The following is a 27,937-nucleotide window of genomic DNA, read 5'->3' on the forward strand; positions in this document are numbered from 1 at the left end:
GGGTGCTGCAGGGCTGGGCGGCCGGTCAGCCAGGCTGCGGGCCCAAGAACCTGGAAGGGCTCTGGGAGAGGCCGCCTCCAGGACCGGACTTGGGGGAGGGCAACGTTTGAGAAAGGGCAGGCGCTACAGAGAGCCCAGTGGGGAGAGTCCCGGGCCAGCGTTCAAGGGCACAGCTGTGGGATCCAGCGCCTCCTGACCTCTGGGGGGTGGGGCCGGGGGGGAGGAGAGACCGGATTGGCCGACGTGTGCCCCAGCCCCGCCCAGCCCGGGAGCCTTTTCAAGGCCAAAGCCCGCCAGCTTCCGGTACATTTCTCAGCTGTTTGCGGGCAGCGGGACGCGGGAGACTCCGGCTCCAAGGTCAGTGAGCCCCCCCGAAGCCAGGCTTCGCTCTTGCAAAGCGGGGGCATTGCAACAGCCGGTGTGAGGGGCCTTGTGTCCAGTGGGCCGAGGGCTGAGGGCGGGGACCCCGTAGTCCAGCGATAACAGTTCTCACCAGCGCTGCTCCCGCCGGGTGAGGAATTCGTGTGACTGCCTGGCTTCTTTAGAAGCCGTCGGAGAGGCTAGCTGCAGCCTCCCCCTTTCCCTGCACACAGGCGCAGGTGACCGCTCTCAGAACAGCTCTGTAGCGAGGTGTTGGTGTCTGCACATCGTGTGTCTCCTTGTTTTCGACAGCAAATCAGGAATTTTTCTTGATGGGAAATCTAAATGTCTCTGAATTTGGGACCTCAACCTTCAACTAATCCATTGGTTTCTGGGAATGGTTTTCAACCTCAGCGGCATCAAAACAGGTGCAAATCAGTGACTGGGGATAAGTGAGTGGAAAATGAACATTTTGAGGCCCTCCCAAGGAGCTAATTGCTAATTAACCCAACAGCTGGACCCAATTTAAACTGCTTAATACTACTGCTAAAGGTTCATTTTTGAAATCACTAATCCATTAATAACAAGCCAAGTAACTGTTTTGCCCCCAGTGGAAGTAAAAGTGCTGCACAATTGGCCTAAATGTGTTTCATCTCTGGCAAAATGTGATTGATCTTATTTGCTCGGTTGGCTCACAGAGGATTACTGTCAAGCCTGTTTTTGTCCCTTGAGTGGATGACATCTCTGCTTCTAAATGCTCTGGTGGGTTTGGAGAGTGACGTTCCAGAACAAACCCAAATCCTTCAGCTCTCCTCAGTGCTGTCCTTCAGACCTTCCTTCAAGCGTTACCCTGGCTCTGAGACCCCACACAGGATCAGCTAGAATCATGTGAGGTGGCATTTAGTACCCTTGTGACTAGGCTATGCTAGTTCAGCGGCTGTGCTGTTTCCAGAAGTGCCACTTGTCCTGTCTGCGACTCACACACTGTCTGTTTCCGAACCCTTGTCCTTGGTCTCTTTCCTCAAGGAGAAGAACAGAACCAGCATCAGAACTTTGCATGGGGGCTTCCTGGTCAAGCAGGCTCTTGGAGAGTAGATGGGTGTTCATTTCATAGCTGTGTGGGCAGTCCACTTCCTCCTCCGCATTTGTAGGTGCTTTTTCCCCAAAACCTCAGCCTTTATAGTTGAGCCTTCTGTGGGTTAAGGCTCCATTTCAGCAATGAGCACAAGTGCCATCTACACCAATGGACTCTGCCAGTTTCATGATCAAATCCTATCCTTAGAGATTAGGCCAGAGGCCATCTCAGTTCTGCTGACCTGGGAGGTTCAGAATATCGTGGGTTACAAGGTGGGATGAGAGATGGGGAGTCCTGGGTATTCAGAGGCGGGAGGAGGGTTGGTTCTGAGACAGACTATATCCCTGGGCCTCCATCTCTGCCACAGCTTAGAGGAGCCATTTGTCTTCTTGGGGTCCCACTGGGCCAGGACTCCTGCAGGGAGCCAGTCCTGAAGGTGACTCTTGGAGGCCATACCCACCCTCTTGCCTGGGCAGGGAAGGAGGCACCCACTCCTTTACAGAATTTCAAAGGACCAGATGGTTCCTAACTTAGAATTTTCTTGAAAACTGTTTACTTGTGAGAGGCACGACTGGTAATAATTCTATGTCTTCATTAAGACATTAAGCTACAGAAGGCCTCTGGTTTACAGGAAATGACTGTAAATATCTCCTGCTTATGACTTGCTACTTGCTGAATAGGACACATGTGACCAAAGGTGCCATGAAGGTGACAGTATAATCAGTGGTGATGAAATACCTTGACCCCTGTGCTCTCTGGGAGAATTGGGAGGGGACAGCCATTTTCTGCTGGCCTAGTAGACCGGCATCATGGGAATTTGTTCAGAGTATTTTTGGAGCTGGTCCAGCCCCAAGGGTGTGCTCTGTTTTGGGGTGTCTCTCTGAAACGACAGGTGACACGTGGTCCTCCCCTTGGCCTTCCACTGCCCTCCAGCCCCAAGGAGTCAAACACATGGACACCATGTACAGCTGGGTCAGAAATAACTCCGAGTCAGCAGAAAGGCACCTGTGGCATTTCTATCGAAGATATTCAGGGCCGCCACGAATCTCAGACTTGAGACAGGGACAGAACCCAAGGCTTCCACATTCCCGGATGTGACAGAACAGGACAAAACTCTTGGGCCAGGCCCCAGACTCCAAGTCTAGCCTAGGATGGAGAGCCATATCACTCTTGTGCACTCTGAGCAAAGGACTTAATATGGTGGTTCTTATTTTTTAATGGAGAGGGCAAGTAGCAACACTGTATTACTCCCTTTTGCTGTGATCTTGCACCCCACAGAGAAACCTCCCTGGCTTGAACCCCCAGAATTCCACCAGTTTTTAGCCGTGATCCTGTAAACAATGCTTCTCAAGTTTGGAGTCCTAGAGGTGTTCCAAGTGAGGGAAATAAGCCAACAGCTTCTATGGGGTGAGGGCCAGAGATGGCCTCCCTCCTCTCTGCAATCCCTACTTCAGTATAAGGCAGGAGAGAGGGAAGGAGAGTGATGACCAGCCCCACCTCCTTAGAAAAAAAGCAGGCCAGCTCAGTGAACCATGCCTGGCTGGCAGGCACGCTGGGCACCTGGTGTGTGAGTGGAGGGGACAGAGGAACGCTGACATCTGTGAAGACAAGGAAGGAGAATGGCTTGTCATATTCTGGGACTCTGGGAGGTCACATGCTTTGAGGTGATGTTCCTGTACTTAGGAGCTGTCGTGATAACTGCATTTCTGCAGTCTTGGGGGGTTCTGAATGGAGGGGTCTGTGGTGCTCCTGGGTCCTAAATCACAGGCGGTTTCCTCCGATTACTGCTCAGTGCATAGCTGCCTGTGAGGTGCTGTGGTCTGCAAGGAGCCCAAATCCAGAGCCAAAGACACACCTGGCTTCAAATCCCAACTCAATCAACATGCCCTGAGACCTGGAGCAGGTCACCTAACCTCTCTTGAGCCCTTGTTTTCCCCATCTACAAAATAATGCTTACTTGGTGGGATTGTTGCAAAGACTAAATACAATTTGTAGGACGCATGCATGGTGGTGGCTCACGGTAAGAGCTCAATAAATGGGGTGTGTGTGTGTTTAAAGACCATCACGTTTGACTGAGCAGCAGCGATGGCGGCAAGGACATCCCAGGTGGAAGGGCAGAGCGAAGGGTTGGAGGTGGGTGAAGCTTCTGCAGTGAAGGTGGTAGGTAGATGAGGGGTTGTTAGCTGTCAGGGGTAAGATCCCCTGAAAACAGGGGTCTGGAGAAGAACTTAATAGCCCAACTAGTTAAATCCATTTAGTGAACTCAGATGTTGGTTTTCAGAACATGATCAGTAGATCTGAAAGTACATACTGGGCTCCTTCTAGAATGTAGTCTTGTTCTCAGATTTCAAATAAAACAAAGGAAACATTTTAAGTGGTAAAAAAAAAAATTAAATGCTAAAATTAACAAATATTCAGAGCAGAGGCAGACCAGTGCCAGCTGAGATAATCAGTGGTAACCCTCCCATAACCTTAGGGTCATTAGGGAAAAGGGACGCCAATATATTCAGTGCTTACTGCAGCCTGTTGCTTAATCCTTACAACATTTGGGGAGAGGTCTCACTGAGCCCATTTTAGGGTGGAGTTGCTAAGACTCGGGCTCCCAGACCCAGTGGGGCTTGGGAATCACCTGGGAATCCCTGTTGACACGTACATGTGTTGGCTCTATTCTTGCAGAAACTCATTCAAAAGATAGAGTCTAGAAATCGGGATTTTGAACACACTTCATAGCTGATAAACATTTTAGCTTGTTACGTTCTTTAATCAAAAAGTTATATATGCTACTTTTACAAGTGACACAATACAGAGTTCTGTTAAGAAAACACTAATCATCCACTTCTTCCAAGTCTCTTGCTCTGAAGTGATTCTTTTAGCGGTTTGAATCATTAGTTTGAATAACCTTCAATACTGTATGTTCACACAAATATATGCAAATGCATATATTTCTACCTTTTTATAAAACTGGAACCACTTCTAGTCATTATGCAAGTAATTTTTCCCATTAACCTAAAAATATGGCATAGATATTTATCCAGGTTGAGTGGAGGCAGTTTTCACTAATTCTTGAATAGCTGTGGAATATTCCACTGTTTGAATGTGCCACACTTACTATGAGGGGTAGAACGTGCAACTCTTGATCTTGAGGTTGTACTTTCAAGCCCCATGTTGAGTGTAGAGCTTACTTAAAAGAAAGAAAGGAAGGAGAGAAAAGAAAGACCTTCCTTCCAGAATACCTCACAGGTATGTCCTGTTCAACCTGATCTTCCTGTCCTTGCTTGTCCCCCAAAGCTGCTCACAAGCCAAGATTCCGAGTCAAGTGAAATTCTCAATCAGAAGAAGTTCTCAGTCTACATCTGAGGCATCACTAAAGCACCCTGGGCTCCCCCACTAAGTATCTTGGGAATTCTTCCATCTATCTCTGTGAAACCTTCCCACCACCGTGGCTGAAGCCTAGAGAATCCCCTGCCCAGTTTATTCCAGGGCAACAGGACCATGTTTCGCTGCCTCTAGACCCCTTTCCCTTCACCAATTTAGCAACATGAGCCACAAGAACTTTTTTTTTTAGTTTATTTATTTATTTTGAGAGAGAGCACAAGCAGAAGAGGTGCAGAGAGAGGGAGAATACCAAGCTGACTCTGTGCTGTCAGCGCAGGGCCTGATGCAGGACTCGAACCTATGAACCACAAGATCACGACCTGAGCCAAAATCAAGAGTCAAAAGCTCAACCAACTGAGCCACCCAGACGCCCTGAGCCAGAAGAACTTCTAATGTCTTTCTGTCACTATTTGTTCTAGGGGTTCACTGAATCCTCACAAAACCTCTATGAGTAGGGCTTATGATTAGCCCCATTGTACAGGTGAGGAAACTGAACAACAGTTCTCAAACAATCTGTAGCAAATCTATGATTAATTTCCAATCCATAGAACACCAATACATTTGTAGAACACAGTAAGGCACAATTACTGGAAAAATAAAGACCCACAGAATACCAGCTTAAATTTTCTTCATTAAAATTTCTCTTATCAATCTGCCATAAGCATTCTAAATGCTTACTCTCAGTTTCTACACTTCTTTTGTCATGAAATGGTTTAACAGTCCACAGACCACACCTTGACAGCATTAGCCTGGAGCCAGCCTCCTATAAATCTAGTACAGTTGTTCCTCTGCTAAAAGCCTGTTGTTCGTCGACCACCTCAGAATCAAGTGCCAGGTTTCACGATGATGTTCTCTTTGTTCCGGCTTCTACAACTCTCTCAGCCATCACTACCTTGGCCTTTGACCTCCCTGGGTGTGCACTGCCCCTCATGGCTCCCTGCCTCTGCATGTTCCCCTCTATCTGCCATGTCCTCCTGGCAAAGTGACATCCCCAGAGTTTTTCACCTTTTCCAGAAAAATCTCCCTGCTCCTCCAACAGACTTGGGTCTTCTCCCCTAGTAATTCTCTTTGCTGATGTTTTGATTATAATGATCTGTTTTTACAATGATCTCTCTCACTCACTCTCTCTGTCTCTCAGTCTCTCTCTGCCTCTCAGTCTCTCTCTATCTCTCTCTCTCTCTCTCTCTCCCTCCCTTCCTCCCCCTACCAGACCATGAGCTTCTGGAGGGCAGCCTCAGTATCTGACACAGGGATTGATTCTCTAATGTTGTTCAATGGATAGACACACAGCCAGGGAGATAAATGGATGGATGCATACATGAGAGTCAGGGCTAGCTCTCAGGCTGCAATATGACCTTCTCCACTACATTCACATTTTGCATGGTCCACTCACTGAGGGGTTGACCTTGGCCTCATTCAGATCTGTCCCTGGAAACTATGGGTGTTTTGGAGTATAGAGTCACAGTTGTCCACAAATCAGGGGTTTTGCTTGAACCTTTGGTGGATAGAGTCACCAAAAATCCTAGGCAGATCCAGTCCCAGTTTAATTCAGCTCTCGAAATTTCAGGGCAATTATTTCCCATAGAGTCCCACCATAGCCAAAGTTAGGTTAGTGATAATGGCCCAGGCTGCTGGGTCCTCATCCTGATGATGGTTCTGGACCCAGATGTAGAACAGGGGTACAGTTAGCTTGATTCCTCTCTCCCTTTCTGCAGCTTTCAGTGGTAGATTAAGTCTCATGTGGACGGAGGGCAGTGGCTGTTCTCCCACCTGGAAGATGCCTGGAAAGCAACTGGTCAGAAAGAGGCAATGCATGCAGGCACCCACAGCTGTGTTTATGCACATTGGTGTGCAGTGTTAGTCATTGTTTCTGCTCTAACCCTTTGTGGTTTGTGACCTAGTACCAGTCAAAGGGCGGGCGAGGGCAAGTAATGCAGTGTAGCTGAATGGTGTGGTCCCAAATGTCTCCCAGGTGCTCCCAAGGGACTCTGGCTACCCTGGTAGAACACCTATCCCATGACTTGTAGCGGCCCCAGGAATGGTGCTGCTCAAGAGCATGGAGTATGAGAACAAACAAACTGCTGGCCTCGAATCCTAGGGGCAAGTTATGTTGCCTTTCTTTACCCCTATTTGACCATTTGTAAAATGGGGATAATAAGAGTATTAACTGGGATGCCTGGGTGGCTCAGATGGTTGAGCATTTGACTTCAGATTAGGTCATGATCTTGAGGTTCATGAGTTTGAGCCCATGCCATCAGCATGGAGCCTGCTTGGGATTCTCTGTCTCTCTCTTTCTCCCTCTCTTCTTCTCTCTCTGCCCCACCCCCCCCAAATAAATAAATAAATAAGAGCATCAACCTCATGAGTGTGTTGTGCGGATTAAATGGGCTCATAGGCATATAGCTCAGCACATAATGAGTGCTACACAGGAGTTTTCCCCTCAGACTCTGAGTTCTGTAAAAGCTGTCCCATAATAAACAAATATTTACCAAATAAAATAAATAAAAAGGTACCTATCTTTACCACGTCATCATCCTGTCTTCCCCTTCCCTTCATCACTGTTCACTGTGACTTCTCTACGCCTGAAGCATGCCAATGTCCTTCAGAGTGACTTTGACCCATACCACCTGACTACTTCTGTCCACTGTCAAGGTCTTCCTGGAGGGTGGAAGAGGCGCTGAATGTAAACCCCCGGTTCTGCTTCCCCTCAGGGGTGCCCAGAACGATGCCTGTGTGCTGGTTGGCAGTTTAGCCCCAAGTCCCACCTATGGAAACTTGACTGAGAGAACCATTTGGTTTCCCTAGGAAGCCATGAGGGACCAACACAGCTGGAACCGGCTGGCAGCTGCATTCCTGGGGAAACCAGGAGTTGGCTCCACTCAAACAGACTGTAATATTGTTGATTATTAAACTTTGTAAGTAAAAACGATCTTCATTTAAATGAGTACCTACTCAAACTGTATACGTGCTTTTCCTTCATCTGTGTGACCTTGGACTGTTTGTTAACCTCTGTTTTTGAGTTCCATCATCTGTGACCTGGGGCAGGATACTTGCTCCTTAGGGTCACTGTGGAGAAAATACTTGGTCCTTGGATGTACTTCCTAACTTTGATTTCCCCCCTTACTAATATACAGAAAACTTTTTAATAATCACAATTATGTGACAGTGAAATGAGTTGCTCTGGGAAGTGGTGAGATGCCCTGCTCTGCTGGTGTTGAAGGAGGGCTGAGCGGAAAGGGGTGCCTGCACTCAGGCTGGCGGCTGAAGTCCCTTTGACACTGAGTCACTGTGTTCATTATTTTAGTCAGCATTTATGGCAAACCTTCACGCACAGGCCAGTGGGCTTGAGAACCAAGAAACATTGTGACCTTGTCCTGTGACCATTGGGTCTTGTCTCTGTGAAGCATGGGATCGGGTCCGAGCGATGTCCACCCTCGGCCGGAGCCTTGCTGACCTCCGTGGGTATTGCCCCACATGTGGGAAGGGGAGAAAACAAAATGACTGCTTCCTAGTGAAAAAAGGAAAGAGCCCCTCCTTTTTTCTTAGAGCATTGTCTTGAGAAAATTTGTAAGTTCTTTCTCTGTCCCTTTGAGATCTATATAAATCTTACTAAGAGTAGACAAGGCTCCTGCCAGTTTTACAACCTAGAAATGCTTTTCTCAAGGGCCTGGGAGCCATCTCTTTGAAATGTATACTTCAAGGAAGATGGGCCCTTTCCTCCCAGTCTCAGGGGGATGGTAGTGGTTTAACTTAGATGTCAGGCTTCAAGTTGTAAACCTACCTGCTGTCATAGCAACAAGAGAAGCTTATTTTTTCTCTTGATGAAGGCAATCAGCTAACACAAATGGCCACCCATTTCAGATGAATTTAGAATGAGCTGTGTGTGACAATTGGTGTTGTTCTGTCCTCTTCCTTGAGTTTGCTCGAGAGCATGTATGCAATGGGCCCTATCCGCGTGGTTCAATGAAAGGGTGAGATTTTGTTCCATTTTTGCAATGTCTTTAGTGGATTGCTTGTGATATGTGTTACCGCCTGGCTTAGTGCAGAGTCGGCAGTAAAATTATTTTCTTTCTTGCCTGTAATTTGTGGAGAGGCATTTCTGGATGACAGATCTGAGTTAAATTTCCCCAACACCCCGCACTGGCTCCTCATCTGCCATCTCCTTCCCTACCTACCTGCTCGGTCAGAGGATTCCGGGTGGGAGGAGGAGCATGCATGTTAGGCTTCCTCCTCTGCTGGGAGGCTTCGCCTGGTATCTATGGGACAGCCTCTACTGAGCTCCCTTGGAAACAGCTGAGGTCAGGCTTAGTGCACTCCCAAGGCTCAGTCTGTTATGGCAAAGAGATCAGAGGCCTGCCCTGGGCTGCTGTCCTCATGGACAGCTTGTAGAGACCAGGAACCTGGGCAGGGAAGTCAGCCTAGTGATCTCACTTGTTTCCTTTTATGATAGGATTTCAAAAGCAATGGCTGAAATGGATGTGTTTCATGTAAGTAGACTTTTCTTTTTTTTCTTTAAGTTTTGACCCAGGAAGCTAGCTTACACAATTGATTCTGAGTTAGCTTGGATACCAGGCCTGGGGCTTCATAGCAAATTAAAATTGAGAAGTACTTGGGAGCAAAGGAGCCAGGCAAGAGGGGTAAGGTAATTATAGCCCAAGGTAAAGGGTCCATTCCCTTAGAACTACATGCACTGTCTGAAAGGACATCAGCAGGAAGCTGGTAAGATTTCCTCCTCCTGGAAATCAGGCAAGCAGTGCTCACAAATAATTAAGTCAGAGAAGAAATGTTTATTGAGCAGCTATTATGTGCAAGGATCTGTGACAGATAGGTTCCCATCCTTGAAGAGTTTAGCCATCAGCTGGGAAGACAATGCAAACATAATAAGCAGTTACTTAACATGCCAGGAGATCTATGACAGTTGAGTTCAGTAACAGGTGTCAAAAAACGTGTAGCGTACATGCAAATAAATGAGCAACCCACAAGGGCTTCGGAAATTGAGAGGGAAAGCAGTCACCTTGGGCTAGAGGGGCACAGAGAAGTTTTGTGCAGACTGATGCACCAGATTATGGTTCAGTCAGGAGAAAGATGGACAGTCAAGTCCAAACTGGAGGCGCAGTAAGAAGCAATACTTTAACCAAACAGTAATGGTTTTACAAAAACCTTGTACAGTTTATCCCATTATCACAAAGCCACATATAAGTAGCCTGATATTTTGAAATACATCTATTATATATATGTATATATTAGAATATTAGCTATGTGGTGTTTATATATGTGTGTCTATATTATATATTATATATAAAATAGAGATTGGTACTGAGATCTAGAGCTCTCAACCTGAAAGTCAGGCTGGGGCACTGTGTACAGGGCATTTGAGGCACAATGACAGTCCCTGACCGTATGTGTACATGGGCTATGTGAGATTTTGCAAAATTCCTCACGAGTTTATTTAGTTGACATTGCTTCTTTCCCCCCAAATAAGTCAGAATTCCTCTCCCAGGGAACACTGGCCCCTGAGTATCATAAAGCTGAGGGAAGGCGGCTTCTAAACTTGTGCTGCCTGTGTTCCTGTGCCGTCTGCTCAGCTCTCTGGCCTCACGTCCCCCCACTGTGGCCACTTAGTTGACACCCGCATTCTCAGGTGGATCCTGCCAGCCTCAGAGTGGCTTCTTACTCCAGCAAGAAACATAGAATTCATGTATTAAATAATGCTACCGAGAGCCTACCAAGTGCCAGGTGCTGTGCTGGGCAACGGTGACGCAACAGTGCGCAAAGGAACCCAGTTACTTCCTTGGGAGGTTTATTATGTATTAGGGGGAGATGGTCAATAAAAAAGAAAAGATAAAATAATCATAGGCGGGGATGAGTGCCAAGAAGGAAACAAAGAGGGTATTATTCAGAGACGCTGGGAATGATGCCTAATTTCAGGCAAGCTTTTAGGCAAAAAGAAGAGCAAAAGCCAAAGCCTTAAAGTGGATCCCTCTCCCCGTCGTGAGGGTGTCTGAATGCGGAGGCCTTTGTCCCTGGAGAAGCACCACCGCAGCTCTGTCCCCTCATCTCCTCTCTCCAGCCATCTCTTCACAGAGCAGTACAGTATGTTACACTACTGCTTGGGGCATGGAGAGAAGCAAAAACATTAAAAAGCTTTGCAAGAAAGCCTCGGATTTCTTTATGCCTCAAACTTTTGTCCTGATGGTTTCGCAAGATACACTGACTTATAAACCCCCGTGTTTGGAAACTAGGAAAAGCCAAATGGTGACCACTTTGGTGGACATGGATTATCTCTTACATACTTTTTTCCAGTTTATTTATGTCACGTGTTACCTACCATCTTGCTCTCTGTGTAAATAACAAATCCAGCCCCTTGTAAGCAGAGGCTTCACCTGCAGATAGTGATTGAGTAATATTTGAGACCTTCTGGGTAAGGCAATGCAATGTTCTGCCTGTGTAGCTTTCTTTAAAATATTTTTTTCCATGCTTATTTTTGAGAAGCAGAGACAGGGCATGAACGGGGGAGGGGCAGAGAGACAAAGAGAGACACAATTTGAAGCAGACACCAGGCTCTGAGCTGTCAGCACAGAGCCTGATGTGGGGCTCAAACTCACGAGCTCTGAGATCATGATCTGAGCTGAAATCAAGAGTCTGATGCTTAACCGACTGAGCCACCCAGGCGTCCTGAGGAAAAATGGTTTTAATGCAAGCCTGGCTCTGTGTGCTTGGGGAGCAGCTGTACTCAGGGTCCCCAGGCTGTTCAATGAGACCCTTGGCTCAATCTCACTTCCAAGTGTATCGATTGGGACCCCAAATCCTGAAATTCACTGTTTTTGTGTGCCTTGAAGAGAGAGCAACAGAGTCAAGGACATACGAATCTTCACTTCACCAAAACTTGGTCAGTTCTCTATGAGGAATCACAGCAAAAGCATTGAAGGCTTTGAGCTCCAGGATTGCTTTGCTTGCTGTACCCAAAGCCTCTGCAGGATTACTGGCAGGAATCCTATAACCTTGCTCAGACAAGAGTACAACATTGGAACTCTTGGGTGAAAATTAGCGTGATTTCCAAAAACAAAATCTAGATAGGATGATATTTCAGACATTAATATTTGGAGTCAGACACCCTCCTACACCTCATCCTCACAGGAAGGCCTTTGAAGACCACTAGTTGTCAGTTGGCTCCACACAGACCCCATTCCCTCGCCTTCCTCCTGACTTGTCCTTTCAGGGTGCCTGGGTGGCTCGGTCGTTTGAGTGTCTGACTTCAGTTCAGGTCATCATCTCTTGGTTTATGGGTTCAAGCCCCAAGTCAGGCTCTTCGCTGCCCGCACAGAGCTTGCTTTGGATCTTCTGTCCCCTCTTTCTCTGCCCGTCCCATGCTTGTGCTCTGTCTCTCTCAAAAATAAACATTAAAAAAAAAAAGATGTATCTTCTCAAACAGACTCTGATGTCAATACATATCTGTGTACAAGCAAATTAAGGAAAGAAAAATAAAGACATTTAAGTCAACCTCAGAAACAAATGCATTTCTTTGTTCGTCTGAACTGTCCTAGCTTATTGTTTGGCCCATATATTGTCTGAAAAGAATTTGAACAAAGCTTCTTTTGCTTTGATGAGTTCTCTGATAAATCTCAGAGATGACAGTATTGCCTTTTTGGTTAAGAAGGAGGCTGGAGGGTATGGATGCAGGTGAAACAGACCTGAAGGATGGAGGTCATAGTTGACTGCCCCACATGAGGGCCAGGAAAGCATCAGTGCAGTTCTTTGAGAAGCCCTCACCTTACCAACAGTAATAGCCCAAGTTGTGTGATGAGATTAATGTGGGGCCATTACAAGTTCCTAGTACATCTTTAAGAAATGAACCATTTCTCTTGCTTATTGATTACTGAAGTAATTTCTATGGTCTTTAAGACGTAGGGGATTCTTTTTAGACATTAGCACAGAGGAAAGGCTCTCTGCCTTCCTGGGCTAATGTTCAAAAACAATGTCCTAAACTTTTTTCAAAGACTATGGTGCTTTTGGCTGGAACAGTCAAGTTTCCCTATAGTATTGCTTAAAATGATGTTAGAGACTTCTAGGTGGAGACCCTGGAAGCATAAAAAGGCCAGGCTGATCCTAGTTCCCAAAATGCAATCAAGGAGGAAAGTGGATCTCCAAAAGCTGTTCTTTCAATTGTGTATAAGGCATGCCAAACTCACCTTATTAAAAGTCTGTCTTCCACTGGGTGGTGCAGGATTTCAGCCACAGCCATGCCTCTCTGCACCATCCAACCCAGCTAAGCTTAGAGGATCTTGAAACAGTGTCTCTGGAACATTCTAAAAATTAGGGAAAAAAATTTGCACTCCATGTATTTGGACATCACAGATCAGTATAATGAGAGAGTACTTAGAGTGACCTGCTCTATTGCTCTCTACTGAACAACCCACATTAAATAGCTCCCTGCTGGGTGATGATGGGTTTACTGGTCATTCTGATCTCTGGGCAACAGCAGGCACAGCAGGGTAACTATTTGAGCATGCACTTCTCTTGATTTTTATTCTGTGTTGATATCATATAATTATTTGTTTAGATGTATATATGTTTTCTCCATTATATCTGCATCTCAGGCTGTCCTTCTAATGTCTGTTTTTCTACTTCCTAAAGTATATATTTTAGTGGTTCCTTTGTTATCGATCTACTTGTTATTTTCATTCTCATTTTTGAAAAGGTTTGATTCTGTTGACTCCTAATTGCTCTTTGTGTGCTTGGTGATGTTTGAGAGCTTGTTGCTTGATCTTCATCTATCATTAGGAACCTAGTGCCTAAGCCGAGTGTACTTTCCTGATTATGCTTCCGCTGGAAGCCAGGGATTGGGGGGTCTGCTGGCCTTGGACCACTTTAGCTCCTCTCAAGGGTCCTAGTTCATTAGGGGAGTCACAGACAGAGCTCTCCACCTCACTGCTGGGGTCCTGATGCTAGTGCTCAGATGGACATCCATCCTCAGGATGACCCAAACCTCTTGGCTCATTACTGGGAGCTCTGACACCATCTCATTTAGTGTGAGTGGGGTAGGAAGGTAGATCTCAGAGACCGCTTCCCAGCCCAGGAACCTGTCATACTCTCCTCATTGTGCAGTGGCAGGGTCTGAAGGAGCACCTGGTGTGGCAAATAGTCTGAAGCAGAAGCCCTCTATTATTTATTTTTTCTATATTATTACTGGAGAAAATGGCATGGACTTGAGGCAGTTTGACATCCACACTCTCTAAAACTACCTGGATTTCCCCAAGCAGTGCGGATGGGTGTGGGCGAGAAACGAAGAAAGAGAAACACAGACTAAACCAAAAGAGAAGCAACGGCTCCTCAAGTTCTTTCTCTTGCCTGGCGACCTGTGCCGTGGTTAGGGTCCACCCCGTGAGGCTGTCTAATCCCGTGTCTCTGCTTCCAGACACTCATCCAAAAGGAAGGATGGCCAGTGTCTTCTCTAAGCTGCTAACTGGCCGCAATGCTTCTCTGTTACTTGCGACCATGGGCACCGGTGCCCTGACCACCGGCTACCTGCTCAACCGGCAGAACGTGTGTGCTGAGGCCCAGGGGCAGCACAGGCTTTTCCCACCAAGGTAAGTCCTATTGGTTTCAAAATAGCTCCAAGTGTCACCCAGAAATATGCTTTCTCCTGCCAGAAACTGTCAGCAAGGGTCCCTCTTTTTGCTTTCGAGAATGACTAAGTCACACTAACAATTTTGAGACTCCCTAAGCACGGTGACCTGTGGTGAGTTCAAGGAAGTACAGTATCATCTTTCCTGCCCAGAACTTGTGGTCTAGTTCGATAGCACTAATTAACCTTTACTGAGCATTTTTATGTGTTAAACACTGTATATGGAATGCTTATTCATCTTCGCATCCCTTTGTGATATAATGGAGGCTTAGAAAAATTAAGCAGTGCCCGAGTTCACATCACTAGTGTGGCCAAACGCAAGTCTTGATTCTAGGTCTATCTGTCACTCGCTGCTGTCCCACCTTCTGGAAAATGAGGCCATACTACTGCTGTGAAGCATCAGCGTTAAAGGACACTACAGATGGAAAGCGCAGGAGTGGCATGAAGATGGACATGTTTTCTTAGCTCTTGGAACCTTGCCATGAATGAGACCACACACACGGCATAGAGCTGGAGTGCAATACTGACTTGAAAAGATTCCGTACAGGCGGGAGGAGAGAGACCAGGAAGATCGGATGTTTTCCTCAGAGACATTCACTGGCTCTTGTGGGAATCAGAGTCTCTGAGGGAAATCTCATCACGCACCGTGTACCTCAGGAATTCCTGAAGATTAGTTGTGTTTGAGCCTGTGATAGTCCTGAATCCCTTATTCTTCAACCAGTACACATCCTAGTGAAAGATAGCACCTCTTTTCTTTCTTTCTCTGTACTGTTCCAGCAAATAAATACTGAACACCTATGTCCGTAGCCGGGTACTGTTCTCAACAAGGCAGGAGTTTCTGCTGTCCTGGAGCTTGCATCATAGTTAGGGGACAGATAAATTACTGAATTTTTATGTAGCTCCATCCGCAGGTTTCTAGCCTCTCTACCAAAGGCCTAAGAGACCAAAATGTGGCTGTTGTGTTTTAACAAAACTTTTGGGTTAAAAAAAAAGTTTGCATAGGATTTCCATTTATTTTGTCATTTTCACCCCGATCTTTATATGAACATAAGCCACAGCAGCCAGCATCATGGAATCCTTGAGCAGGGCCAGGTGCCTTTCTCTGGCTGTTCAGGGGACTGTGTTTTTCTTTTTTTAATCTGTCTTACTTAAGTCATGACTCCTAGCCGACTGGTTAAAGAGCACCTGGGGGAAGGATGGCCAGAAACAAAGCACTTTCCTAGGCCGCTTCACTCAGGCACTGCTCACTGAAAGCCTCTCTCGTCCATGTGCAGTGCAGACTACCCTGATCTGCGCAAGCACAACAACTGCATGGCCGAGTGCCTCACCCCAGCCATCTACGCCAAGCTCCGCAACAAGGTGACTCCCAATGGCTACACCCTGGACCAGTGTATCCAGACCGGAGTGGACAACCCAGGCCATCCCTTCATAAAGACTGTGGGCATGGTGGCTGGTGACGAGGAGTCCTATGAGGTAAAAGTATTGGCTGCTGATTCTAAAGTGGGGGGGATGCCCTGGGTCCCAGAGTCCTCCCCTATGGGGCCCTGCTCTGCCTGCTCAGGAAAGGTCCCATAAAGGGAAGCCAGCTTAAGCAGAACAGCTGGAATGTTCTGGACAAGGAGGTCTGTAGCTTCCCAGGGACAAGGCTTCCTTTGCTGCCCCTCTAGTATCCCACCCCACAGAGGAATGGGTTGCATGACAGCATGCTCAGGAATTGTCAAGGAGTTGAATTGGTACAGAAAAAAAAAATCTTGTAATTGGTGATGTGCAGTCACCAATACATTAGGAAATGGTGTGTTTGTGGCTAGAATTTATTGAGGAAGGAGGAGGGTCCCTGTCTTTAGTTTTGGAATTCCTGATTACACAGCCACTAGAGTCTTGACTACTGAATTCCCAAGTCTCTCAGAGAAATCCCATGATTTCAGTGTCCTCATCCTTGGGGTAGAAGCACAAAACAGTCTGACCCTCTGTCACGGCAAATTGCAGGAAGGCTTCTTTGCCCTCTTCTGTTGCAGCGAGCTGAAGGCACTCCCCTGGGAAAACAGCCATCAAGAGGAGGGAGGGCATCCTAAATAAACCAGACTGGTAGCTCACTCACATATAGCAGTGCACCACTCTGGGCTCCAAGCATTTCAAACTGGAGCTGGCTCCCTGGACCCAGCTTGCTTCCCCACCTCTGGCCTGCCCACTTCCGTTTCCAAATGTGGCAGGTACCCTGTTAGGACTTCTCTTAATGTTATTTTACTTGAAGGATCTATCTGTAGTTTTTATTAAAAAAAAAAAAAAAAAAAGATTTTGCACTGGCTAGTTTGGGCTGGGGGCCGATCTGTCAGGGTAAAAGGTTCTGGATGTGCTCTGACTGTTGCTTGTAGTGCAGTTGGCTTTGCATGAACTTACTATGTTGCTTAAAGTCTAGAAACTGATCGTCCCTTTTGACCACAAAAGTGCTTGTGGCAGCTTCTTTTATGTCAGAAAGAAGGTGGGTGAAAACCCTCAAATTTTTAAACACCAGATTTTCCTGCTTAGTGTTATGGCAGTGGGTTTGGCAGAATCCCTAGGGAGGAGGCATAAGCCTATTATCATTATTTTTTTAAACTATTATTATTGTAACCATTGGTCCACTCACACCCATTTCCTGCATGGTGGCACTGAGGATTACAGAGAAGGGCATCAACGCTGGCCCTGAAGGTAGAAAGGGGTAAATGAAAGGAATGACCTTGTAATAGATGAACGAACTGAAGAGGAAACAGGTGCATCTTCTTGCCTACAGGTATTTGCTGACCTCTTTGATCCTGTCATCAAACTAAGGCACAACGGCTATGACCCCAGGGTGATGAAGCATCCCACGGATCTGGATGCATCCAAGGTGGGTTGCAGCCCCCTGTCTACTTTGTGGGAGGCTGGCACTCCAGAGCCTGAAGTGAGGAGCACCTGAGAGGAGGGCTCTTCACCCTGGGTCACATGCCCCCTGCAGGCTCTGGGACGGCCCCCACACAGCATACTTCCTAGTAGGGCAGGGAGGAGGTCAGGAAGGTCCCAAAGTCTTTGTCTTTTTTAATTATTACCACCAGGGTGGTGGTGGTCACTGAGAACTGGAAGCCTTTCATAAAGTGGTGTTTTTTGTTTTTTGTTTTTAAATCCCAAACCTAGTGCGGTAAAGGATTCCAGATGGCCCTGCATGAAGTAGCTCTGCCCCTTGTCTATAAGGCCTTTGCTGCCATTATTCCAAAATGTGTCCAGCATGTCCCGCACAGTGCGTGAGGGCCCCTGCCGGGGAGACTGCAGGTTAGCGGGTTGTGGCCCTGGTGACCCCACCCTCTGCTTGGCAGATCACACAGGGGCAGTTTGATGAGCACTACGTGCTGTCCTCTCGGGTCCGTACCGGCCGCAGCATCCGCGGGCTGAGCCTGCCACCTGCCTGCACCCGGGCTGAGCGGAGGGAGGTAGAGAACGTGGCCATCACCGCCCTGGAGGGCCTCAAAGGGGACCTGGCAGGCCGCTACTACAAGCTGTCGGAGATGACCGAGCAGGACCAGCAACGGCTCATAGACGTGAGTGGCCCTGGCACCGCCTGGCCCTGCCTGGGGTGGGGACGCGCCCGGGGCTCCAGTCCGCACTGTGAGGCCTCACAGGGAGCTTGGTGGGACTTCATCTTGTTTAGTAGAAGGAAGGAAGAGGAGTTCTTAAAACTGGAGACCAAGCCACAGACATAGTCTGTGGTTAAAATCTGTACAGGGAACTCCAGTATGGAGTTGGTGGGTCGTGGACCTGTAGCAGGGGGTGCATGGAGGACTGACTGCCTTGCCTGTTGAGGGAGAGGAACAATTAGGTGTGGAAATCCTCCATGGACCTGGAGGATGGTCGCCATTGCCACACCCGAAGAAAGTCCTGGAAAGTAGGAAAACCTGGCAAGGAAATTACCCAGGAGGAGGGCTTGCCCTGACTCCCATTGGAGCCAGCTTTGGGATTCCTGCTGCCTCCACGAGTCCTCTACACCTTCACTGAAACCCTCCTCAGCACAGCTGAAAAAGGATGGCAGTTTCAAAAGTAACTTTTTTTAAAAAGTCTATTTATGTATTCAAAGAGAGGGCACATGAGGTGGGGAGGGGCAGAGAGCGAGCGAAAGGGAGAATCCCAAGTGTGCATAGCCCGATGCTGGACTCGATCCCATGAATGATGCCAAAATCAGGAGTCAGATGCTGAACCAGACTGAGCCACCCAGGCGCCCCTCAAAAGTAACTTTTAATTAAACTCTAAGGAAAAGCAGAAACAAGTATGTACCATTTTAGGACATGCAAGGCCACAAAACCGGTCCCACTGCCAAACCAGATGAACTAGCTTGCTGGTCTCTGTGGGCCACCGTCTCCTGGTCTCTGCAGCCATCAGGCCCACCCTGGGCTTGCTCTCTTAGGACAAGCCCAACTCTGCCTCGCGTAGCCACTTGGGGTTTCCAGCATCAGATCACAAAGCCTGATCTGTCTCCCGTCCCTTCCACTCAGAGATTGTAAAGGGACTTCCCTCTTCACATCCTCTTTCTTACTTCGATCTAATCATACTTCAATATATGATATCCAGTATTCATGTTCTTACTGTATACACACACTAAGAAAAACACCAGTCTCTTGACACTGATTTTGAGATGAAAAGTATACTGTTGTTAAAGGCACAAAGCTGGGAGCCCTACAGGTCAAGTCTGAATCTAGGCTCTGTCACTTCCTAACTGTGTGATAGTCAGTAGGTTGTTTTCTCATTCTGAATCTGTTTTCTTCACTCATTACACTCATTAAGTAAAATGATTATACTTGCCTCATATCATTGTGAGGATTGAAGAAACTTAAAAGCATATTAATTTATCAATATGTCAGCATAGACCTGGCACATAGTGACCATTAAGCCAATGATAGATATTTTTATTTATAAATTATAGGTCTATTACTTCATGGTGAAAGGAATGATAATAAAAGAACCAGGAATGCCAGACACATAGACAGTGCTGGCCGTGTATAGCAGACTTTTCAGGATAGGGTCCCTCACTCACTCCTACTCTCTCAATGCGTAGCATTGGTGCTGGTGGGGAAACATAATCCATAGTGATTAAGTATTGCTCTCTGGGCTCAGCTAGTGGTTTTCGGCCTTAGCTGAAGAGCTTTAAAATTCCCACTGTTTAAGCCACAGCCCTTAACAATTAAGACAGTATCTCTGGGGGTGGGGGGAACACAGGAGCTGGGCATTAGTATTTTTAAAAAGCCCTCAGGTTATTCCAGTGGGCAGCCAAGGCTGAGAACCACTGCCTGATCGACCTCAACCATTATTAGTTGAAATCTGGCCCCGTAGCACTTGCCCTTGGGTCTGATCTCATCTGTTTCTCCTTTCTGCTTTGTCCCTTTTGGCCTGCAGGACCACTTTCTGTTTGATAAGCCAGTATCCCCTTTATTAACATGTGCTGGGATGGCCCGTGACTGGCCAGATGCCAGGGGAATCTGGTACGGACGTAGCGTTTTCACATTTGCAGTGTGTGCAGAGGGTCTCCTTCAGATCACCTGTTTGTCCTAACCTGCAGCGGCTGTGACCTGCAGTTGACAGCATGCCTGGCTTCAGCAAAACGAAGAGAGTATTTAGAAATTGTGTCTGTGTATAATACCAAAGTATTGCGATGTTTCTAAGATGTGTAAGAATGTAAGAATGTTTGCTTGTTTGCATGAATTATGCATGAGAAGACTACTGTCAGGAAAAATTAGCTTTATATTATTTGACCTCACAGAGAATCTGTTTCATGATATTAAAACAAAAGAGCAGAAAATGAAATATATTGAGGATTTAAGCAAAACCCTATAAGGAAGAATGGATATCAAGTATCCGTGTATTTTGTCTTGACCAACAGTCCTCAGTCCACTTTGCTTCCTGTACTTTGGTAGGTTATGATGTTACTACCCAAAGGAGCAAAGTGTGTTCACGATCACTTGCTCAGTGTGTGTGGATAGGAAAAATCTTAGGCTGTAGGTTAAAAAAAAAAAAAAAAAAAAAAGTTTAAGCAGCACAAGATTTTGGTTGAACTCATTGGGCGAATACCCTTGTTAGTGTCAAAACCAAATGTTATCCATAGTTGAATTATTGTCATCCATTATAATCTTGTTGGGCAAAAATGTATCTGTATGGGTTAGAGCTGGCCTTATTCTTCATTATGTCAGGATAACATTTTATACTACTTGTTCAGGCACAATGGAAGAATTAGGGGCTTCTAGGAAATGAGAAAGTTGAAATGCAACAATCAAGCTACAGGGGTAAAGGGAATTTTCATGTGTTGAAACAAAGGTAGTTAATGTGCAACACCATATTTCTCTCTTCATTAGGCATAATTATGACAAGACATTTCTCATCTGGATTAATGAGGAAGACCATACCAGGGTAATCTCTATGGAAAAAGGAGGCAATATGAAAAGAGTATTTGAGCGATTCTGTCGTGGACTAAAAGAAGTAAGATGTTATCAGAGATTTCTGAATATTCATTAAAATAAAATCACATTTTCATTCTTGGAAGAAGACACTATGGTGAATTCCAAGATGGGGCTAATTTTTTCTAGGAATCATGGCACTTATGGGGGGTAGGGCTCTCAGCAGTGCTTCAAAAAAATCGGTGACTTTTTTTGTTATTAGTAAGTTCCTATGCTTCCCTCCCCAGTCCAGCATATTTTAGGGAAGTCCGTGGATCTTTAATTATTTGCCAGTTTCTTTAACAGTGTTCTTGGCTATTCTAAGCATAGAGACAGTACTGGATGTCACTATGTTCTTAAGTAACCTGACCACAGCCGTACCTGCTGAGAATTCCTATATTCTCCTATTCTTACAACAAAATAACAGCAACTAACATTTATTCAGTATTTAGTATGTACTGGGTACTGCATTCATTGCTTTACATGGTTCATCTAATTTAATTGGATTGGATCATTTTAATATTCTGACAGTTGTATCTTCTATTAAGGAAGTAATACAAATTTACCTAAATTTATTTCACAGCAGACATACAGTACACAAGTCTCTTCCTGGTGTCTGGAATGTACGGAGGAGATGAATGTTTAAGAACTCCATTTGTTCATTGTTGTAGGTCGAACGCCTAATCCAAGAGCGAGGCTGGGAGTTCATGTGGAACGAGCGACTAGGCTACATCCTGACCTGCCCTTCAAACCTCGGCACTGGATTACGGGCTGGTGTCCACGTTAGGATCCCAAAGCTCAGCAAGGTAATGTCACGTAGCCAACAGCCCTGTTGGGTTCCACCAGGATAAACTCAGACGTGACTTCTTGTTGAGGAAGAAATCGTCCCTGACTATTCTTTAACCCTTACTTTCTGCACCTCTAATAGAAAATACCAAGAAAGGGGGCGCCTGGGTGGCTTAGTCGGTTAAGCGTCCGACTTTCGCTTAGGTCATGATCTCGCGGTTCATGGGTTCGAGCCCTACGTCGGGCTCTGTGCTGACTGCCAGCTCAGAGCCTGGAGCCTGTTTCAGTCTATGACTCCCTCTCTCTCTGACCCTCCCCTGCTCACGCTGTCTCTCTCTCTCTCTCCTAGAAATAAATAAAACATTAAAAAAAAAATTAAAAAAAAAAAAGAAAATACCAAGAAAGGGTTAAATTTGCCTCAAAAGACACTTGTATCAGTTAGGACAAAAGGTTAAGTGCTGTAAGAAAGAGATGTGGCTTCAAGAACACAAAGTTTAAGTTTTCCTTCAAGTTACAAGTCAGGAGGGGCAGGCAGGCAGCTCCACCCTGCCCCTTCCAGCTCCTTCCATCTCTGTCTCTCTCCTGGTGTAGCGATTCTCACCCTTGAACCTGCAAGCTCAAAGCTAGAGGCCTGTAAAAACAGATAGCTTGGCTCACCTGTAAAATTTGCATTTCTAACAAGTTTCCAGGTGATATAAAGCTGCTGGTCAGGGAATTGTACCTGGGGGCCCATGCTCTGGCCCCTGCGAAGGGGAGAGAGGTTGTGTGTCCATGTAAAGATTTAAAGTCTAGGCCTGGAGGTGCACACATCACTTGTGTTCATTCCACTAGCAAGAACTTAGCTCGTGGTTACTTTCTCTGCTCCATCTGTGTATGAGTAAGAAAAAGGAATCTGGTAGGCAACTAATTTGTATCATAGCACAAGCAAATCAAGTACTTTAAAACAACTTAAGAAAATGAGCTTCCTACCAAAAACAGAATGAAAATTAATCCACTGTTAAAGAATTATGTGATGTGATTTAACTTCATGATTTTAATTGTGTCAGTAAAAACTATTATACAGATGAGTCATCAACTCACCAAAGCTGGCATCCCCATGCCAGAAGTGATAGAGAAGTTAGTAACAGCCCTCCTACCTTTTCGAGCTGTTTGACTTTGGATCAAGTTAATTCCTTTGAGCCTTGGTTTCCTCATGTGTGAAATGAGAATGGAAGCAATACCTACTTCATAGAGTTGTTATAAAGTTTAAAGGTTGTAGCACAGTGGCCTGGCACATTCTAAGTACACGTTTAATCAGTACTGCTACTGTGTCTCATAATACATCTTCTCTAAATAAATGTGCCAATGATGGTCATTCAGTTTTGCTTCTTATGACACTCAGTTGTGTCCCCTGCCACAGGATCCACGCTTTTCCAAGATCCTGGAAAACCTAAGGCTCCAGAAGCGTGGCACCGGTGGTGTGGACACGGCAGCGGTGGCAGATGTGTATGATATTTCCAACATAGATCGAATTGGTCGATCAGAGGTAACGAACATCTCACTTTCCAAACAGGAGCTAACAATATCAGCCCACGAGAAAAAGGGAATAGAGAAGTAGCCTAAACAGCCTTGCCTTATTCACAAAACTCAAGACCTTCTCTTTCTTCATTGAGACTGGAGTCCTGTTAGCATTTCATTCTGTAGTTTTATTCCTGCATGGGAAGTACCTGCATAAAGGTAAGCACAACACAGGCTCAGAATGTATAGGTGAGTAAAGGAGTTGACGGTGGAACTGGTGTCAGTGTCCCCCCCCCACCCCCCCAGAGGTATTCCAGCAATCTCTCAGCATCAGGACCTCAGTTATGCAAAAGGATAGTGGTATTTTATCACTGTCATATCAGAGAACATATGTGCTCTCTGAGGGTGGTAAAGTAGTGGAATTTTCTCTTGATTCTCAACTTCCTTAGGTGAAGGCCACATGCTTCATTTTTAGATCCTTGATAGTTTGTAAAATTTTATTTTGGGGGGCTAAAGATGGCAACATCTGCACTAGGTACAAAAAGATTGTGCTCACAGAACAATCTTTAAGATTCTACGAATACGTAGGATGAACAGCATTCATAAACTAGAGGTAGGCTGGGAGAGTGATACAGGAGCCGAAGCATAAAGAGCACACTTAGAGAACACGCAGCTAACTCGTAAGCAAGTACTGATCCCTGTAAGTCATACCAATTTTTTCAGGGTATAGTCCTAGTGAATGTATTATGCCCATTATTAATTTAAAAGCCTCTTCCTCTTACAACATACACATCTTAATAACTCAGTGGCTGGTTATTAAGTCTTTGCATTATTGATGCTCTTCTTCCTTGCCAGCTTTCAAATATTTCACTGCCTATTGGTATCCCTACCAATAAACTGAGAAAAGGGAAGGAGGAAACACTCAAAACACATCACCTTACTTGCTCCCACCTCTAGTAAAGTACTTGAGGAAGGAGGAGCTATAAAATACAGCTTCTGAAATTTACTGAATAATGTATGGTGTAGTGAATAAGGAAGATTTGGAGCCTAGGTCTATCTGCTTCTCATAGTAACTAGATTTTTATTGCTGGAAATTAAGGCAGCCCATCCCACTCTGTGCTGGAGCTGCCCTGGGGCTCTCTAAGCAGAAAGCTGTACCTTCCATTTTTTACAATGATTCAAATACCTCTTTTAAAAATGAAATTTAGTCATATTTACTGTAACACACTACTCTATCATGAACATTTTCTTAAAATATTAAGTATTCTTTAAACTTTTAATGACAGTTTAGTAAAGATACTCCATTATCTATTCAATGATTTTTTGATGCTTTATTTGACCATATTTATACAGAACTCTAACTGCAACTCTGATTATTTAATTAGGATATATTTTTAGGAAAAGAACTCCTAGGTTCAAGAGGAAGGGACCTTAGGACCAAAGAAGATTTATATCAAGATAGAGTCCTTGATTTAAATGAATATCAAGTGAACAAGAGAATCATCTCATTACAAACCCTCAAGAACACCAGGACAGGTCAATTAGAGAAGTAAAAAATATGTGTTTCAATGACTAGCTTTCTGACCGAACCCTTTTTTGGGGGCCTCGTGTCTATCATACCTAAGGTATGTTCAGCTATAACCATTAATAATCCCTTCCATCCTTGCTGTTCGTTCTTGAGTTTTTATCAACCATTTTAATGCCGTCTGGAATTAAGTAATTGATTACTCTGAGTTTGCATCTCTTTAGGAGCAGTGCAATTGATTAGGAAGAGGTTCACAGGAGAAAGAAATTCATAGTTAGATGTACTTGAATTTATAAAAAATAGTATTTGTGAATCAAAGTTCTTTTTTTTAAAACCACAAATTAAAATAAGAAGAGAGGGGCACCTGGATTGCTTAGTTGGTTAAGGGTCCGATTTCAGGTTGGGTCATGATCTCACAGTTGGTGAGTTTGAGCCCCACATCGGGATCTCTGCTGTCAATGCAGAGCCTGCTTCCAATCATCTCTCTCTCTCTCTAAAAAAAAAAAATAATAATACTACAGTCATTTTAAAAAAGTTCATCATAATGTAACTTACCTGATACAGTGAACACATGATTTAATTGCCAAACACTTGATTTCAGGTAAGTTTTCAGAAAGCTATCCACTATGTAAGTAATATCTGAACTACAGCTTACTTAGTGCTCAGATAACTTAGCAGCAGGTCTTAAAAGAGATCCAGGTCAAGGAACAAAACAAGAGGTCAGTTTAATTTTACTTTAAGTAAACTTATAGCAAAAGAGTCTGAGACACACATTAATGGTTTTCATATATTTAAAAAGTAGTAACTCTGTCTCTAAAATAATAAAAAAAAAGACTGAGTAATGCTGTAATAGATCTGCTTCTTAGTATCTCTGGCAATGACCATCAGATACCTCTCCTCTACAACACTTAACAGTTTCTTATTATTTCCCTCAAGTCCTTCTAACATGGCACTTTATTTGTCCTAGTATTGTTCTTGTTCATTAATGCCTTGCATGTGTCTTCTGCATAGATTAATTATTTGTCTTTTTCACTATCAAAGGTTGAGCTTGTTCAGATAGTCATCGATGGAGTCAACTATCTGGTGGACTGTGAAAAGAAGTTGGAGAGAGGTCAAGATATTAAGATCCCACCACCTCTGCCTCAGTTTAGCAGGAAGTGAACTTTCTCCTTTCCAAACTGTAAATAATCTGTCTGCTGGTATGACAGACATGAAGAAATTTTACTCTGAGAGTTTTTATAGACTTGGAAAAATGTAAAATTGTATGTCCTATCTTTACAATAAAACTCTCCTTAATATGTTTCGTTTCCCTGGTTTTTTAAAATCCTAAGGGAAAATGCATGAAATTACAAATAGTGGCAGGCAAAAGTGTTTTAAGGCACTGATAAAACATATTTCTAAAACTGTTTACATACCAATATAAAAACCTTCAATTCATCTAGATGTGACAATATCCCCACTAACAAAACTTTATGGACACTATTGGTAGATTAGCTCCTCACTTCCCAATTGTTTCTGGCAACTAGAGCAAGAATAACTTTAACTACACAAATGAAGACAGACAAAGGTTACTTACAGATGGATACAGAAAAGGAGTCAGCTACCATCCCTTTAAGTTTCTGACAAAGTCAAGACAAGCATATAAAAGTTTCAGATGAAACCCTGACTGGGGTTGTAGGCACTGGAGAAACTGAAGGCAAAATGAACGGAAATGGGATATCCTATGGAATTGGTTTGAAAAGCATATATGACTTCCTTTGGTTGGTCCTGAGGTGGAAGAAGGGTAAAAAAGTTAGGGAAGACTGCAGTCACTGACAAAGTCAAATCTCTTGGCTGGTAAGTTAGATTGTGGCTTGGCTTCCTAAACTGGATACTACAAACATTATGGGTTTAAGTAATATTGTCAAATATAGTCTGAAAATGTTGTGTTTGTATATTCTTAAGAGAAATCCAAAATTTGATGTCTGAAATACTGAATATGTGGTATAATTCAAAAACTTATTCCCTAGGCATGGATATCCTCGTATCAAATCTTGTTATGCTTTTACATCCATCAAGTGACGTATGAAACATGAAGTGGCATGACATAGGGAGAACACGGTAGCAAGTTATGAAATTGTACAACATTAAAAATTGTTAGCTTCGGGGCGCCTGGGTGGCTTAGTCGGTTAAGCGTCCGACTTTCGCTTAGGTCATGATCTCGCGGTTCGTGGGTTCGAGCCCCGCGTCAGGCTCTGTGCTGACTGCCAGCTCAGAACCTGGAGCCTGTTTCAGAGTCTGTGATCCTTCTCTCTCTGACCCTCCCCTGCTCACGCCGTCTCTCTCTCTCTCCTAGAAATAAATAAAACATTAAAAAAAAATTTTAGAAAAAAAAATTGTTAGCTTCAATGACAGGAATGAGATCAAATTCTACATTCTGTATGTGAGCACTGCAGATGCCACAGTAAAAATACAATGTGCTCATGCTAGTGCTTACAGGCACCACATTACTTTATGAATGGCAAAATGATATGTGGTAAAAATTTAGAAATTAGAATTTCTAAATTTGGAAACTGGACCAAATATAATTGAGGATATCATGTTAAATACCCTGAATGGGATGTGGTGGAGGGCTCTTCTGCCATATAAGGTCTGTAGACAGAGGAAAGATCAGAACTTCATGTATTAACTGGCATTCTAGGGATAGAAAGATAAAGGGTAGAGAACACAGTTATCTTGGCCAAGCATGTTGACTCTGTAGTCACATTGACTAGGCCCAAGTCCCAACTCTCCCACCCTGTGACATTAAATGATTTACTTTATCTTCTTCAGTTTCCCTTGTATAAAATGAGCACAATGGTAATGAATACCTCATAGCGCTGCTGTGAGCAGAGCACTGATCACTGAGAAGTGCATATAGATGTGTTCATCACATTGTATGTACAATCTGTAAGGGGTTTGTGGAAGAAGGCATAAAAACAAAGGAACCAATATTGTATTATTATGATAACCAATCTCTGAATAGCCCTGAAGCCATCCTTTGGGCAAACCAAGAGACCTCAACATCCCTCTTCTGAAAGGACTTTAGGAGAGAATAGGTAAATGAAGGCAAATGCATACAGCTAAAGAAACATAAGCCTACAGGAGTTGAAGAGACCTAACAACAGGGGCACATGTCAACATTATTACTATTATTATTGGAATAAAAGCTGAAAAGCAAGCACTGGCATAAAAATATAGGGATACTGATATAAAAAGGAAGCCACCCTTATGACCTAAACCTA

General features: G+C 44.7%; 1 protein-coding gene across 1 annotated transcript; it reads left to right on the forward strand.

Annotated features, from left to right (window-relative positions):
- The first annotated feature begins 331 nt into the window (after positions 1 to 331).
- Positions 332 to 25,937, forward strand: CKMT2 (creatine kinase, mitochondrial 2). Its single transcript, XM_039220113.1, has 10 exons — positions 332 to 357; positions 14,226 to 14,397; positions 15,710 to 15,908; positions 17,206 to 17,301; positions 17,765 to 17,986; positions 19,833 to 19,918; positions 20,786 to 20,909; positions 21,538 to 21,672; positions 23,052 to 23,177; positions 25,716 to 25,937. Exons 2-10 carry the CDS (start codon positions 14,246 to 14,248, stop codon positions 25,833 to 25,835), a joined length of 1,260 nt encoding a protein of 419 aa, XP_039076044.1. The 5' UTR covers positions 332 to 357; positions 14,226 to 14,245; the 3' UTR covers positions 25,836 to 25,937.
- The last annotated feature ends 2,000 nt before the right edge of the window (positions 25,938 to 27,937 follow it).

This window comes from Hyaena hyaena, unplaced genomic scaffold (assembly GCF_003009895.1).
Source record: "Hyaena hyaena isolate Hyena2069 unplaced genomic scaffold, ASM300989v1 scaffold_862, whole genome shotgun sequence".
NCBI lineage: Eukaryota > Metazoa > Chordata > Mammalia > Carnivora > Hyaenidae > Hyaena > Hyaena hyaena.

Excerpts from the sequence above, each read along its gene's own strand:
- CKMT2 (XM_039220113.1), top strand. The coding sequence starts at position 14,246 with ATGGCCAGTGTCTTCTCTAAGCTGCTAACTGGCCGCAATGCTTCTCTG. Across the intron at positions 17,302-17,764 it reads CGGATCTGGATGCATCCAAG|ATCACACAGGGGCAGTTTGA; the intron begins GTGGGTTGCAGC and ends TCTGCTTGGCAG. Across the intron at positions 21,673-23,051 it reads GGATCCCAAAGCTCAGCAAG|GATCCACGCTTTTCCAAGAT; the intron begins GTAATGTCACGT and ends CCCCTGCCACAG.